The 13,861-nt window shown below is 39.8% G+C and overlaps 1 protein-coding gene and 1 long non-coding RNA gene across 4 annotated transcripts; one reads left to right on the forward strand and one right to left on the reverse strand.

The window, feature by feature from the left end:
- Positions 1 to 1,435: 1,435 nt before the first annotated feature.
- LOC149110015 (uncharacterized) lies at positions 1,436 to 4,743 on the forward strand. Of its 3 annotated transcripts, none has more exons than XR_016207814.1 (5): positions 1,436 to 1,927; positions 2,203 to 2,658; positions 2,794 to 2,837; positions 2,973 to 3,016; positions 3,985 to 4,743. It is a non-coding gene; the product is annotated as an uncharacterized LOC149110015 (long non-coding RNA). The 3 variants fall into 3 exon arrangements; XR_016207815.1 differs by lacking the exon at positions 2,203 to 2,658 and having other exon boundaries at positions 1,762 to 1,927; positions 3,985 to 4,096; positions 4,681 to 4,743; XR_016207813.1 differs by lacking the exon at positions 2,203 to 2,658 and having other exon boundaries at positions 1,765 to 1,927.
- Positions 4,744 to 4,844: 101 nt separating this feature from the next.
- Positions 4,845 to 7,101, reverse strand: LOC149110016 (major facilitator superfamily domain-containing protein 6-like). Its single transcript, XM_089291389.1, has 2 exons — positions 5,853 to 7,101; positions 4,845 to 5,291 (listed from the first exon to the last, which is right to left on the reverse strand). The coding sequence occupies exons 1-2, from the start codon at positions 7,066 to 7,068 to the stop codon at positions 5,068 to 5,070; spliced, it is 1,440 nt and encodes a 479-aa protein (XP_089147515.1). The 5' UTR covers positions 7,069 to 7,101; the 3' UTR covers positions 4,845 to 5,067.
- Between the last annotated feature and the right edge of the window lie 6,760 nt (positions 7,102 to 13,861).

Raw genomic sequence — 13,861 nt, forward strand, 5'->3', positions numbered from 1 at the left:
TTTCCTTTCCAGGCGGAGAGATCGAACAAGCGAGCAAGCAAGCGAGCGAGCGAAGGAGCACGCCTCGGGGGAGAAAAAAAAAATAAAGAGAGAGAAGCGGTCAAGCGAGGAAGGGGTGACTTCGCATGCTACATGCTATAGTTAGTCGAGTCAGAACGACGGTGACCAAAATTCTCGGAAGATTTTGGTGGATTTTGCCGACGCTGTCGACAGTTGAATTTAGTGTTGATTCGTGGGATTTATTCTTCGGTCGATGATTTTACGGCTATTTGCATGCGAAATTAGGTAACTTGCTCATTTAACAGGCTCTCATGCTGTGCGGTAGGAGCAAAGTGAATAAGCAAAGTCGCGAGAAGTGAGTCAGCGAGTGAAGCACGGCTTTGCTCGTGCCATCAACGATGAGAGTCTGTTCGCAGCTTAGAATTGGTTCCTCTTAGGGGGTGACAAGGTTTCACGTTGCGCCCACAAAACAGAATCTTGGTACCTCTTGAGGGTTCTCTTCATAATTTTCGGCGAGCATCCCCGTCCTTTTGTCTTGCAGTCCGCCCTCAGGCACCCAATCGATATTCTCACTACATTCAAAAGATCTATTTCAGTCCTATACTCACCAGAAAGTAACACTGCGTTGAGGATAGAATGCGTACACACTGAAGGCAGAAGGCAGCCTTTTCTTCTGGCTTTAAGGGAAGGTTCAGGGAGGGTTTCACGGTTCGGCGCATGTCTGTATCATTTATTCGTCTGTGCATGCTTTTTGGCACAGGCCCAGTTTTTCATTGTTTATGAACTAATCGTAAGCAAGTTACCTAATTTCGTATGCAAACGGCCGAAGAATCACCAACCGTGGAATAAATTGTACGGGTCAGAACTTAATTCAAAGTTCGACAGAGTCGGTGAAATCTGCTTAAATCTTCTGAGAATTTTGGTCATCCGTCATTCTGCTAACTACATCTGAGTCGGGTTTTAAAGCGATGACATTCATTTGATAAGAAGTGAACAAAAGTATCTTGATTTAGACACATGCGCCGAACCATGAAACCCTCCCTTTAACATTGCACGGCGGCAAAGTGTTAAACAATTATTGGATGAGGATGAGGCCACACTGAACACGCAAGCGGATTTCATTCGCGCGAAACTTTTTACATGAATATTTTCATGTAACGTTTGCTAATTTCATCTTCTCACCTCCTAAGTACTATACATATGCCTTGCCGTTATTTTTAATTTATCCATTCGACAATGATGGCATGAAGTCGTCGAAACGTCATGTAACTTTACCTACGTTACTTTTCCTGCTTAATGGTTTTGTGATATCCAGAATAATCAGAGTCGAGGTAGGGATAAGGTAGGGTTAATCAGCCGAAGCCGAACGCGGTGATACATGACATGATTACCAGTGACCTAGATGACGTCACAGGCACTCACTGTTTAATAAACTTCGAGATTGTATTTGAAATGATTTCCGTTTAATTTGAAATTTGTCCCTATTTACAACATAAAACTTCGTAAAACCGCGATCTCGTGTTCTCGTCTTCGCTTCGCAAAAGGACTGATCAAAGTCTAATGTACAATTGATTATATTCATGTGGTATCACGTGCTATATCAAGCTGTGTCGTATCTGTACAAACCGAACAAGTTCTTACGCAACAAAAGAGTTCGTGAATGTTCTTTACACACTGTGCGCTGTCGGCCAATAAGGAAAGAGAAAGTGAGTTCAATATATAATGATAAGGGCTAGGTGGAAAACGCGGGGCCGGCGTCCGGTTGTGCCTAAATCCTACCGCTCAGAAGGACAACCGAGAAGTACTAGGAGCGAGTTTCCGAGTCGAGCAGTTTTCGGAAATTGTCGGGTATTCCAATATGGCGGACTATACCAATCAGATAATATGCGAATTGCCAGAGGTAAAACTATGTTGATCAACAAGATAAGTACGTTTTTATTTGCCTGACATGTTAAGAATAATGCGTAGAGAGTAAAGCAGTGAATTGTTTGGCAAATGCTGTATATTTCTTTGGGTCTCTACCCGTCTAGTTCGTAAACCGTAAATATGTACGCTAACACTGTAGACGTCTGTGACTTAGGCATGAGAGTTTTTAAATAGCGTAAAAACGTCTTTCCTTGAGGACCAATTTTTTTTATTGAGCTCTTGATTCGGTGGATCCCTGAATTCAAACTTCCTTTGCCTTGTCCCTCAGGCCGGTAGGATCTTGAAAATACTACCGGCCAGAGGGACAGCTTGTGTTTAAGGTAATTGGACTTAAATTCATACACAGTTTTATTTGTAGAATAGTTTGATACATTGCTCTTTAGTTTTCTACTACACTAGAATCACTCTACAGTTAAGTATTTTCAGTTTTCTGTGATCTTGTCCCTCTGGCCGGTAGGATATTGAAAATACTACTGGCCAGAGAGACAGCTTGGGTATAAGGTAATTGGACTCAAGTCCATGCACAATTTTATCTGTAGAATAGTTTGATAAATTGTTCTTTAGTTTTATACTACACTAGAATCACTCTACAGTTAAGTATTTTCAGTTTTCTGTGATCTTGTCCCTGTCCTTGATTCGGTGGATCCCTGAATTCAAACTTCCTTTGCCTTGTCCCTCTGGCCAGTAGGATCTTGACAATACTACCGGCCAGAAGGACAGCTTGTGTATAAGGTAATTGGACTTAAGTCCATGCACATTTTTGTTTGCAGAATAGCTTAATACATTGCTCTTTAGTTTTATACTACACTAGACTCACTCTACAGTTAAATATTTTCAGTTTTCTGATCTTGTCCCTCTGGCTGATAGGATCTTGAAAATACTACTGGTGAGAGGGACAGCTTGTGTATAAGGTAATTGGACTTAAGTCCATGCACATTTTTATTTGCAGAATAGTTTGATACATTGCTCTTTAGTTTTATACTACACTAGACTCACTCTACAGTTAAATATTTTCAGTTTTCTGATCTTGTCCCTCTGGCTGATAGGATCTTGAAAATACTACTGGTGAGAGGGACAGCTTGTGTATAAGGTAATTGGACTTAAGTCCATGCACATTTTTATTTGCAGAATAGTTTGATACATTCCTCTTATTATTATTCCTTAAGTCATAAAGCAGGCTAGAATATTGAGGAGTCACATTTACATGAAGGTTATCAGACACTTGATTTCAATGCCCTAATAAAATTAATTTTGCATTCACTTCAAGTGAAACAGAGTGTCAGGCAGTAGGACACATTTCATATATGTCCAGTGGGCACAAGTTGTAGAAATCAATATTTAATGAAACATATTTGTGCCTTTAATACTGTGGGTAATGATAGAGGAATCTCTTCAAGAGAATTGTTAAACTTTAAGAGTTGGATACTGTTCCTTAGCATTGTAAGACTATCTGTTTATGGAATAAACAGAAATTTAAAAAGTAACAAAAATCTCCTTCTAGTGTCTTTTCTTTGTGAATGGTGTTTACTTTTAAACAAAATAGGTTTCAGGAAATCCTTTATTTAAACGAAACATACTGCTTAAATGACACTGACCTGACATACTCACAAAGCCACTCTCATTGCAACATTCCTAGTCTATTTCCCCGCTGTATATTAAGTAATCACGCAAAGGATGTCACTTCTAAAATGAGGCTTTCTAAATAACAAAGTATAACCTCAGTTTCTTTTGGATAATCAGATTGAATAGTTTGCATATTTGTGCACCCATGAGTAAAATTGTGGGCGGGGGGGGGGGGGGGGACAGGGGGGCAGGAGACCAGGAGAATAGGGGGCAGGACAGGAGAGGGCGGGAAGTGGGAGTTCTTAGAAGGCGGGAAACATTTATTAAGCATTAAAATACTTTCAAAAACAAGAACCCAAAATGTTTTTTGACTTATATTTAACTTATTTTGAGACCTCTGGACTGAAAGAAAAATGAAAATTCACCCTGGGGCTGAAAAACTGAGGCCTACTTCCGGTAAAACTAGAAAACCCTTTTACCATGGTTACATCATAGGTCATGAGATGGTTTCACTTAAGATGTCAAAAGACGTGAGTAAGAGAAGCAAGGCTGTAAACAAAGGCAAAAAGGAAAAGGAACACCAAAGGATTATGCAGTTAAATGACAAGTATGTGTTTTCCGGAGCTTTCGAGAAACGGGTCCCTGCAGGTCTCTCGACCATGTACAATTTGAAAAAGAGGCTTGTTTAGGTATATAGTTCTACTGAAATACCCGGTTTTTTTAAAATACTTTTAAGATTTTCTTTCTTTGTATAAATATTAGGTTAGTTACATTTTATGCCAGGTCCACACCAGCCCTAAGGTTCCCATATTCAGACCTGCTTTATCAAAATGTATATGTATGTCTGTATGTGCAGTAATGATAATAATCACTGGATGATTGGGATAATGCAGTTCAAGAGTTTTCATTGGCTTAGCCATCATGGTATATGAGCCATAATTATACCATGCTCTCTAAATATGGTTAGCGAACGCGTAATTTTTAGAGCGTTTATATTATTAGTTTATTTTAGTTTTCTATAGTTTGAAGACAGTTTTAGTAAAACAATTTTTCCGCTCGCGCTTGTCGCTACCCGCCTCGTCGACTGTCTATCATCTCATATCTAACGCGCGCTCGTGGAGTAATTGTTAATTATATACGTTCACTCACATTGATAAATCTTAAAATCCGTTACGTTCTTGCTTTGCCTAGGAATAGAGGTCGCATTGAAGTCTAACTGCTCAATAAAAACGTCTTTTCTAACTTGGCAAAGAATGTGCTGAATTATTAATATCGTACCTGGATGCAGTGTTCCAAAGTACAGCAGCCTGGTAGTTGATCGAGTTTTTCATGTAGTAGGAAGAAAATCACGGAGTTTCGATCCTGTTACCTCTAAGGTGATACTTTGTGCTCTTGTATGTGACCTCACTTGAAAGTATTGCCGGAGTTCGTCCACTGAGTAAGTTATAGAAAAACATATTTACATTTGTAAATATGAAAAATAGATGATGAACTGTCAAATGAACTGCTCTTTATCTCAAAAAAGGTTGAGTGATTACTTGAGAGAAGTATTCCATTGCATGAACAGTTGAAGTTTGTCTAACTCGACTCGTAATCCTCTGTTTCTCTTTCCACCTTGTTATTCTTCATTCGATTAAGCAGTTTTGTTATCGCCAAAGAAAGAACACATAGAACGAGCACGATCGCTGTTACTCCTCCACTCAGCAGGAACGTCCACGACCCTCCAATGATGTCTACCAGGAACCCACCAATCATGGATCCTAATCCAGAACCTATACCAAGGTAACAAGAGAACACAATGCCTGCAAATTGAAAAACGAGCCGAAATTGTTAGTACATAATAATATTGATAAGTACGCCTCTTCTGGTTAGTGGAGGCGCGGTGGCTTCATGTTTAGTACGCTCGCGTCCGGATCGAGTTGTCCGGGTTCGAGCCCTGGCTGGGGACATTGCGTTGTGTTCTTGGGCAAGACACTTTACTCTCATAGTGCTTCTCTCCGCCTAGGTGTATAAATGGGTACCGGTAAACGCTCAGAGGTGACCCTGTAATGGACTAGCATCTCGTCCAGGGGGAAATAGAAATACTCCTACGCGCTTCATCTTACTGAAAGCGAAAATAAGCGCAGGCTTGATAGGCCACTTGGCCCATATGCAGACGTAACCTTATTCTGGTAAACGCTTCAAACTATGTATAGTCACGGAAAGCTGTTTATCCCTGAGGATCGCTGTGGTTGAATCAGATACGATTTCTTGTAATTTTAAAACTTTTATTTAAGAAAATGTTTTTGGTCTTTTATACCACATATCAACATTTCACTTTATTTCAGTCACTCTATCTTTACTTTTTCTGTTATTTCGCTCACCTTGTGTTGTTGCTGAATATTCCTCGGGCGTTCTTTCTTTAAAATACACAATGGAAGCCGACATGGAAATACCGTACGCAAGGTATTGCATAACCTCGGGGATGATGGCTAACCAAGGGTTTGTCAGCAGTCCATAAACAGCGAAAGCTGCTATGTAGATAGCAAGAGACAAGTTAATTGTGTTTAAACATCCTAATTTTCTGATTAGGATTCCTGAGGAGCCAACTGAAATTGCGCCTACGATGTTACGACTTGCTCCAGCCATGCCTATAACCCACGTGGCTTGCGATGGGTCGATATCAGTTAGATACCAGAACATGAAATTGTTAAAAATACCGTCAACTGTCCCAAGGTAAAGAATAATGGCGATAAATGCAATGTTATCAAGATTTAACAAGACATCTTTAAGGGATGTTTCTTGTATTTCCCTCTTGGTTCTGCGAGAGTCTGTTGTTCTTAATTCATCCTGTTTGAAGTCTATCATTAGGCCCATTACAAAAGCGACCAGCAGCACAGTCGAGAAAGCGAACATTGTTAGTCCGTAATCATCCTGAATAACGCCGCAAACTCTAACAGTGTTGGATTTTGCTACAGGTGAAACAGTCAAATAAAGAATGATTTGACCAAAGCTTCCCCACATTCTAAACCTTCCATAGTTAATCGACTCAGAACTGTCGAGGTTTTCTAAAAGAGCTGAATCTGCAAGATTTTGCGTTGGTGCAGCAATGAATTCTGTAATAGTGAAGAGAACCAAAAGAATAAGGAAGATCTGCAACAGCTCTTGACTTTGCCCAGTATCTTCTTGATTACTAGTCTTATTGAGCGACTTCTCCATCCATGTTTTGTTATAGGGCTGCTTTGGCGTTTCTATGGCAACTCTTGATTGACATTCCGGTTTAGAGGTTCGTGGTATCAGTAGCAATATAGGCACTAATGTATGTGATGCTAGACTGACAAGAAAAACAAGTTTTCTTGAGTTTGTTTTGTCCGCCACGTATCCCATAATTGGCGCTCCTACACCGCGTGCAAAAGGAATCACTCCTAAAAGAATTCCCACGTAACTTGCATTGAGTCCCAATTGTTTAAGATAGATAGGAAAATATACTAGCCTCGTGATGAATGCAGACAGAAAGAAAAAGTAAAATGCTTGAAATATTAATTTGGTTCTATCAAATGACCGATGACTTTCCCATTCTTTTCCACTCATAGTGTCCATAGTCGGTCGGTGTAAATATTTACAATGCGCCAATGGACCTAGGGAGTAAACGAAAGTGTTAAAAAAATAACACGAGAGGCTTTGATCTAAACAGAACAGCCGAGGAAATTTAACGAAACGAGACTTTTATATTATTCCATAAACCTGTGCTTGCCTGTTTATTTCACAAAATGAAACATTTAGCCCATGTGGTAGGCTGCCTTATTTTCTTTCACGGTCGTTTTATGGTCAATTATTCATCATGATAATATGCCTGACGTGATCATATTAACTAAACAGAAACCCATTCTGTTTATAATTAACTGAATTTGTACTGGGATTCCAACCTGAGCTCCTGGTGAGCTCGTCATGTGTCCGTAAAATAACCCAGCCTGCAAATTACATGTACGTCTTGCCAAATTACGAACTATGGCTCAACAATTCGTCCGCCATCTTGGAAAGGGAGTTTTAGCAAACCAAGACGGCGACGGCAACGGCAACGAGAACGTCACCAAACAAAAGGTTTAATGAGCAGAACAATGGTTCTGCATGTGCGTTTTGAATCTTTGTACATTTCTTTGCCGTCCTCTGCAAAACAACAACGTGAAATGACAAAGTCGTACGTATTTTAGAGAACGTGTACCGCAATGGCAAATATTTCGTGTCTTCCTTTTAAATTGAAGGCTGTCATTACAAATTTGGCCTGCGCAAACCGATAGGCGTACTGAACAGATCTACACAGTTGCGACATTCGAGGGTAAACTATAAATACTTTTTTTTAACAAGGTGTCGTCCTCGGCGTTGCCGTCGTCATTGCTAAAACTCCCTACTAGTCAGGTTAGCTACGGTCCCATTGATAGTCCTGGGCTTGTTTGAAATTTTATTTTCCCATTGATTTTATAGAGGGTCGGTGAGGGGGGGGGGGGGGTCAGTAAGAGGTGTCAGTAGTGGGGTCAGGAGGTGGGTCATTAGGGGGGTCAGTAGGGGGTCAGTTGGGGGTCAGTAGGGGGTCAGCTGACCGGGTTTCAGTATCTTGTCGAAACTTCCTTCAAACCATCACAGTTTCAGTTACAGGAAAAACCCACATATAAGAACCTAGGATTTTTCAAGTTAACCCCCATGGTTCTTAAATAGATGGTTTTTACTGTAAAATTAGGCTACCTAGGTTCTTAATCAGGTTCTTAATTTATGTTTAAAAATAAACAACTTGTACTCGTGGATGTGACCTTTATGTTGAATCATCCCAGTGTTCTGCCTAGATTTTGTTACCTTTTTTGTATTGCATGTGATGTACTGTATTATATGACGATATGACTGATCATCACAGTTATACACACAACTTAAGCAGTTGTGAAATTAAAGCCTGAAAAAAATTCAGGCCTGAACGGGTTAGAACCCATGACCTCTACGATACCGGTGTAGTGCTCTACCACACTTTTTGAGTCAGTAATATACCTGTAGAAGGCAAAGAATACAATTAAATATTTAAAAGATTATATAATCGAACTGCGGAGAAGGAGGCCTGAATTTCTTTCTTTTTTTTTTCAGGCTTTAATTTCGCAACTGCTTAAGTTGTGTGTATAACTGCGATGATCAATCATATCTGCCGCATATCATTCTCCGCAGTTTAATTATATGATCTTTCATATATTCACTTGTATACTGTATTATATGTAATATATCAAACATGACAGGCCGTGTTTGACCAAACACCGAGAAGAGAGTTGAAAATACGACGCGCAGCGGAGTATTTTTGCCGAACTTCAAGGTGTTTGGAAATGTGGTCAAACACTGTCTTGAGTGTTTGATATATCTTCTCAATGGAAACTAAACCTAAGGAGAAAACGGAGAAATAAAATCATAAAAATATATGCTAATTAAGATCACATATCCAAACACCGCCACGGTCATGATTTCCTTTGTTTAAACTTGGTGAATTATCAACGAGTTTGAGAAGTAAAAAACTCTATTTGATTTTAAAAACAAGAACCTGTATTGAGATTTTAGCCTAAAATGGTTCTTATGTAAAGGGTGCTTAACTGGGAAATTTTAGCCTATTAGGTTCTTAAATTGCTGGTTTTTATACGCGGGTTTTATGTTCATGGCTACCGAAGCGGAAGTTACAGAATTTGCTTCCAGAATTTCTTCAGCATAGCTTTTTTCTGCCTCCACAGTGAAAAATATAACCCCTCCTTGACATCCGATCTCTGCACAACGTTGTAAACGATTAGTATTGGAAAAGATCCTCGAGGTCCAAAATTTTGGGTCATTAAAGCAACGTGAATACAACACAAGCCTTTTATTTGCTTGAATTCACTTCGAAGAGACGCTTGACGATATACTCCTCGCGTGGCGCGTAAATTTTGTACCGATGACAAATTCTATCGTTGGCAAAGTTTTTGCTCTAATCTTTTGGAAATGTTGTACATTGTTCAAGTTTCACGTTCTATTCGGACTATTTACTTTTTGCGTCAAGCGTGCTAGGGCGATTTATTTTCTCGTGAATCTTGATTTGAAATTTTCTTTATTCGTGATTAAAGATGGTAAAATATTTTCACGTCCACGTGAACAAATTAGTTATGCAAACGTAGCCCGGGAATTAAGAGCTGAATGAAATGTTTTTCACCCTGCAAGCAGAACCTTTTCTTACGGTACATATGCTTTGTACCGTTTGTCTTGCGTGATGAATTACGTACATCACCATTCTGACTGGTCCTGACCTGACTCTGTGTTCCGCAAGGTAATTGCGAGACGCTTTTTTGGCGGGTTACTCTCAATATTGTTTCTCTCTTTAATTATTACTAGAAATATGCCTCAGTCATGCCTCTAGACTTTCAGAAAAGCCCATGATCTTGTTTATTCATTACTTGCCGGACTTGTGGCAAGTCTATCATGCCTCATGCCTCATGCCTTGGGCATATTTCTCAATTATAAATAGCTCCTAAGTTTTACATTCACTAATGCGCATTTGTAAATAAAGTTGTAACTTGTACACAAGAAAAATGCAAATAACTCTGAATGATTACATGCAAATTTCCCGGGGGGAGGGACTCCCATATAAAAAGGACGGGGGTGCTCTTCGTACCTTTTAGGTGTTAGAAAAGCGGCCAGTTTTGGTGCCTCTTAGGGTGCTCAGCCTAAAAAGGTCCACAGTGGGAGCTTTTGCGATACCTTTTAGGGTATTAAGCCGAAAAAAATATGACAGGGGATTATATGTTGTTTTAGAATTGGTACCTCCAAGAGGTGAAAAAAATTTCAGGCCATACCCACAAAACTCTTAGGGGTTCCGAGCATCCTCGGCCTCGTCTTTTTTATATGAGAGTCCCTCCCCCCTGGGGTAAATTCATGGCGCGATTAATCAGTTTGCAATTGCTAATTAAGCAGTTTATAATAGGCATTATCAATTAAGCAGTTGGCGCCAAAAGTTACTTTCTGTAAAAGAAATATCCATAAGCTTAATTAGCAAAGTGGCATTTGAGAATTGATTTGTTTACACCGTCGTTAGTATGGTGTTCCATCCCCGCCAAAAATCAACTTTAGCACTCGACATCTAACTTTAGCCCTCAACATCCAACTTTATATCACTCAACATCCAACTTTATAGCTCTCAACATTCAACTTTAGCACTCAACATCCAACGTTAGCCATCAACATCCAACTTTAGGCCTCAACATCCAATTTTAGGGCACTCAACATCCAACTTTAACAATCAATATGTGAGCTTGGATCGAATGGTCCGTTCTGGCGGGAAATCAAAGGTCACCTTTGCGGATGTGACGTAACCTTTTGACATTTGACACTTTTTGGCGGAAACTGTACGTCGTTCGCAAAGCTGAAGTCGACATTTCGCAGAGACTGTGCCTTTTAGAAAGCTCGACTTACGAAGCTGAATGAACGAAAGCCCGTGGTCGGAATGATATATTCAAACTTGAATCCTTAATAAAAGGTTAACTTCGATTCAACATTAAGCTTACAAGTTCCTTGTAATGAAAATATCAAACCATTTCGACAGGATAATTTCGAAATTGATAAATTGGATGTTGATTGCTAAAGTTGGATGTTGATTGCTGAAGTTGGATGTTGAGAGGTAAAGTTGTATGTTGAGTGTTAAAGTTGGATGTTGAGTTCTAAAGTTGGATGTTGAGTGTTAAAGTTGGATGTTGATTGCTAAAAAGTTGAATGTTGAGTGCTAAAGTTGCATGTTGATTGCTAAAGTTAGATGTTGAGTGCCCTAAAGTTGGATGTTGAGACCTAAAGTTGGATGTTGATGGTTAACGTTGGATGTTGAGTGCTAAAGTAGGATGTTGAGAGCTATAAAGTTGGATGTTGAGTGATATAAAGTTGGATGTTGAGAGCTAAAGTTAGATGTCGAGTGCTAAAGTTGATTTTTGGCGGGAATGGAACACCATACTAACGCGCTATGTACTTACTCATCTAGACGCTGCATATACGTTCGATATGAATTGTTTGGCTCTTGAACCATCCATGTACGTTGATTTGCGTGAGTGCCCCTGGTACAGTTAACCAGTGACCATATACAATAATTTTAGAAAAAAACTTTTTGAATACATGAATTCAATCCAGCGCTGCGTCAAGGTAATACGCTCCTGAATGGGAGACTCAACAGGAACCTCCTAGACTCAGATAATCTCACACCACAGGGAGCGCACAATCTTGTCGAGTAAAGGAATAAAAAGAATGGATTATTAAACGTACCTTTGTCTCCTGTTATCCTCTCTTACGCGAACATGCCTGGCGCTAAACTCGTACGTAGACCCTTTCGAAAACTGTTTTGGTTTGCATATAATTTGACAAGGAAGTCAACTCTTTGATCAAACATTTTGAACATAATCGGAAAATTTGCTCGAATCTTTAAATTTCGTAGCTTCCAAGAAACCAAACAAACACATAGACTTTTTTACAAGTTGGCCGAATTTGTTTTCGCATTGGTTTTCTGATCCCCGCTCTTTCGCACAAATAGCTACTGCGCAATTTATCGAGGAGAAAGTTACAGAGGAGAATGTATGTCCTCGAACACAAGCCCCAGGTTAGGAAGAAGTTTCCGTTAGAATTGTTTGACACACGACGACCGAAAATCAGTGAACTCGCTGAGCAGGCAACCCCAAAAAGTCCACATTTTAGGGTATTGAGCCGAAAAAAAATATAGCATGAGATATTAATTTTGTCTGATTTAAATTTACAACCGTCTTTATCGCTATCAAAAATTAGTAGAATTCTACTAGTATACTAATGCAAATGCTGTAACCTGATTGGCTGAGCCATTGGACATTATCAGCCATTAATGTTTTGCTCTTGAATCAGACCACAACGGCTGGGAATTATGAGGATTCATTTTTACACTCCTTCTGTCTAGAAGTGTATAGTCAAACTGAAAGAAACAAATTACAATTACTTTGAGGCTCTGTGCCGTAATTGTCGTAATTGACCTTGAACTAATACAAACTGAAAATATGTTATAATTCTACTTACAATTCTTGTAATCCTTTCCCGTCCGCAAACCTTGCGTTTAGGTTATGATTCTTTCTCTGTACGAACTTAGCGTCTCTTAACGAAATAGCGTCCCCTCTGCGAGATTCGAACCGCAGATAACTTCGTGTTCGTGCAAAACAATTAGTGTGCAGTGGGTGGAGATCGTCTACGAAATGGCGACGTTCTTTTCATTTTTCCAAAGTTTTGGAGGAAAATTTTGATGCAAATGAATAATTAAATTCCTGAGAAGACTAAACGAAGAACATTTACGGTTTATTGACTTTAAAAAAGGTTGAAATTATTGAAAAAAAAAAAGTGCGCGCGCGTACACAACTTCAATTTTAAATGACAATTCAATCCGAGCGATCTTTTTGAGGCGCAAAGTTTAAGGATACGTCGAGAAATAATTGGAAACCGTTGTTTGAAGTAAATTTTGGTAAGAATTCTACTAAAACAATTAGATTATTCGTTCACGATTTCTATGAGGTGATAGTTGGCCTGGCGTTCGGCCTCATCAACTACCTCATAGAAATCTCGAGCTCATAATCTAATTGTTAATTATGAAAATGTCAGTTAAAGGGAGCCGGGTTTCACGGTTACGTTCAACGCATGTCTCTAAATCAAAAAACGTTTGTTCGCTTCTTATCAACGTTATCGCTTTAAAAACCCCACTCAGATGTAGATCAGCAATCACATGCTATATAGCCTGCGTAGCAGACGTTTCCTTTCCTTTCCAGGCGGAGAGATCGAACAAGCGAGCAAGCAAGCGAGCGAGCGAAGGAGCACGCCTCGGGAGAGAAAAAAAAAAAAAAAATAAAGAGAGAGAAGCTGTCAAGCGAGGAAGGGGTGACTTCGCATGCTTTTTTGGAAACGGCTGCTACACAGGCTACATGCTATAGTTAGTCGAGTCAGAACGACGGTGACCAAAATTCTCGGAAGATTTTGGTGGATTTTACCGACGCTGTCGACAGTTGAATTTAGTGTTGATTCGTAGGATTTATTCTTCGGTCGATGATTTTACGGCTATTTGCATGCGAAATTAGGTAACTTGCTCATTTAACAGGCTCTCATGCTGTGCGGTAGGAGCAAAGTGAATAAGCAAAGTCGCGAGAAGTGAGTCAGCGAGTGAAGCACGGCTTTGCTCGTGCCATCAACGATGAGAGTCTGTTCGCAGCTTAGAATTGGTTCCTCTTAGGGGGTGACAAGGTTTCACGTTGCGCCCACAAAACAGAATCTTGGTACCTCTTGAGGGTTCTCTTCATAATTTTCGGCGAGCATCCCCGTCCTTTTGTCTTGCAGTCCGCCCTCAGGCACCCAATCGATA

This window comes from Orbicella faveolata, unplaced genomic scaffold (assembly GCF_042242905.1).
Source record: "Orbicella faveolata isolate gen_17 unplaced genomic scaffold, um_ofav_v1 contig_24, whole genome shotgun sequence".
In the NCBI taxonomy this organism is placed as follows: Eukaryota; Metazoa; Cnidaria; class Anthozoa; order Scleractinia; family Merulinidae; genus Orbicella; species Orbicella faveolata.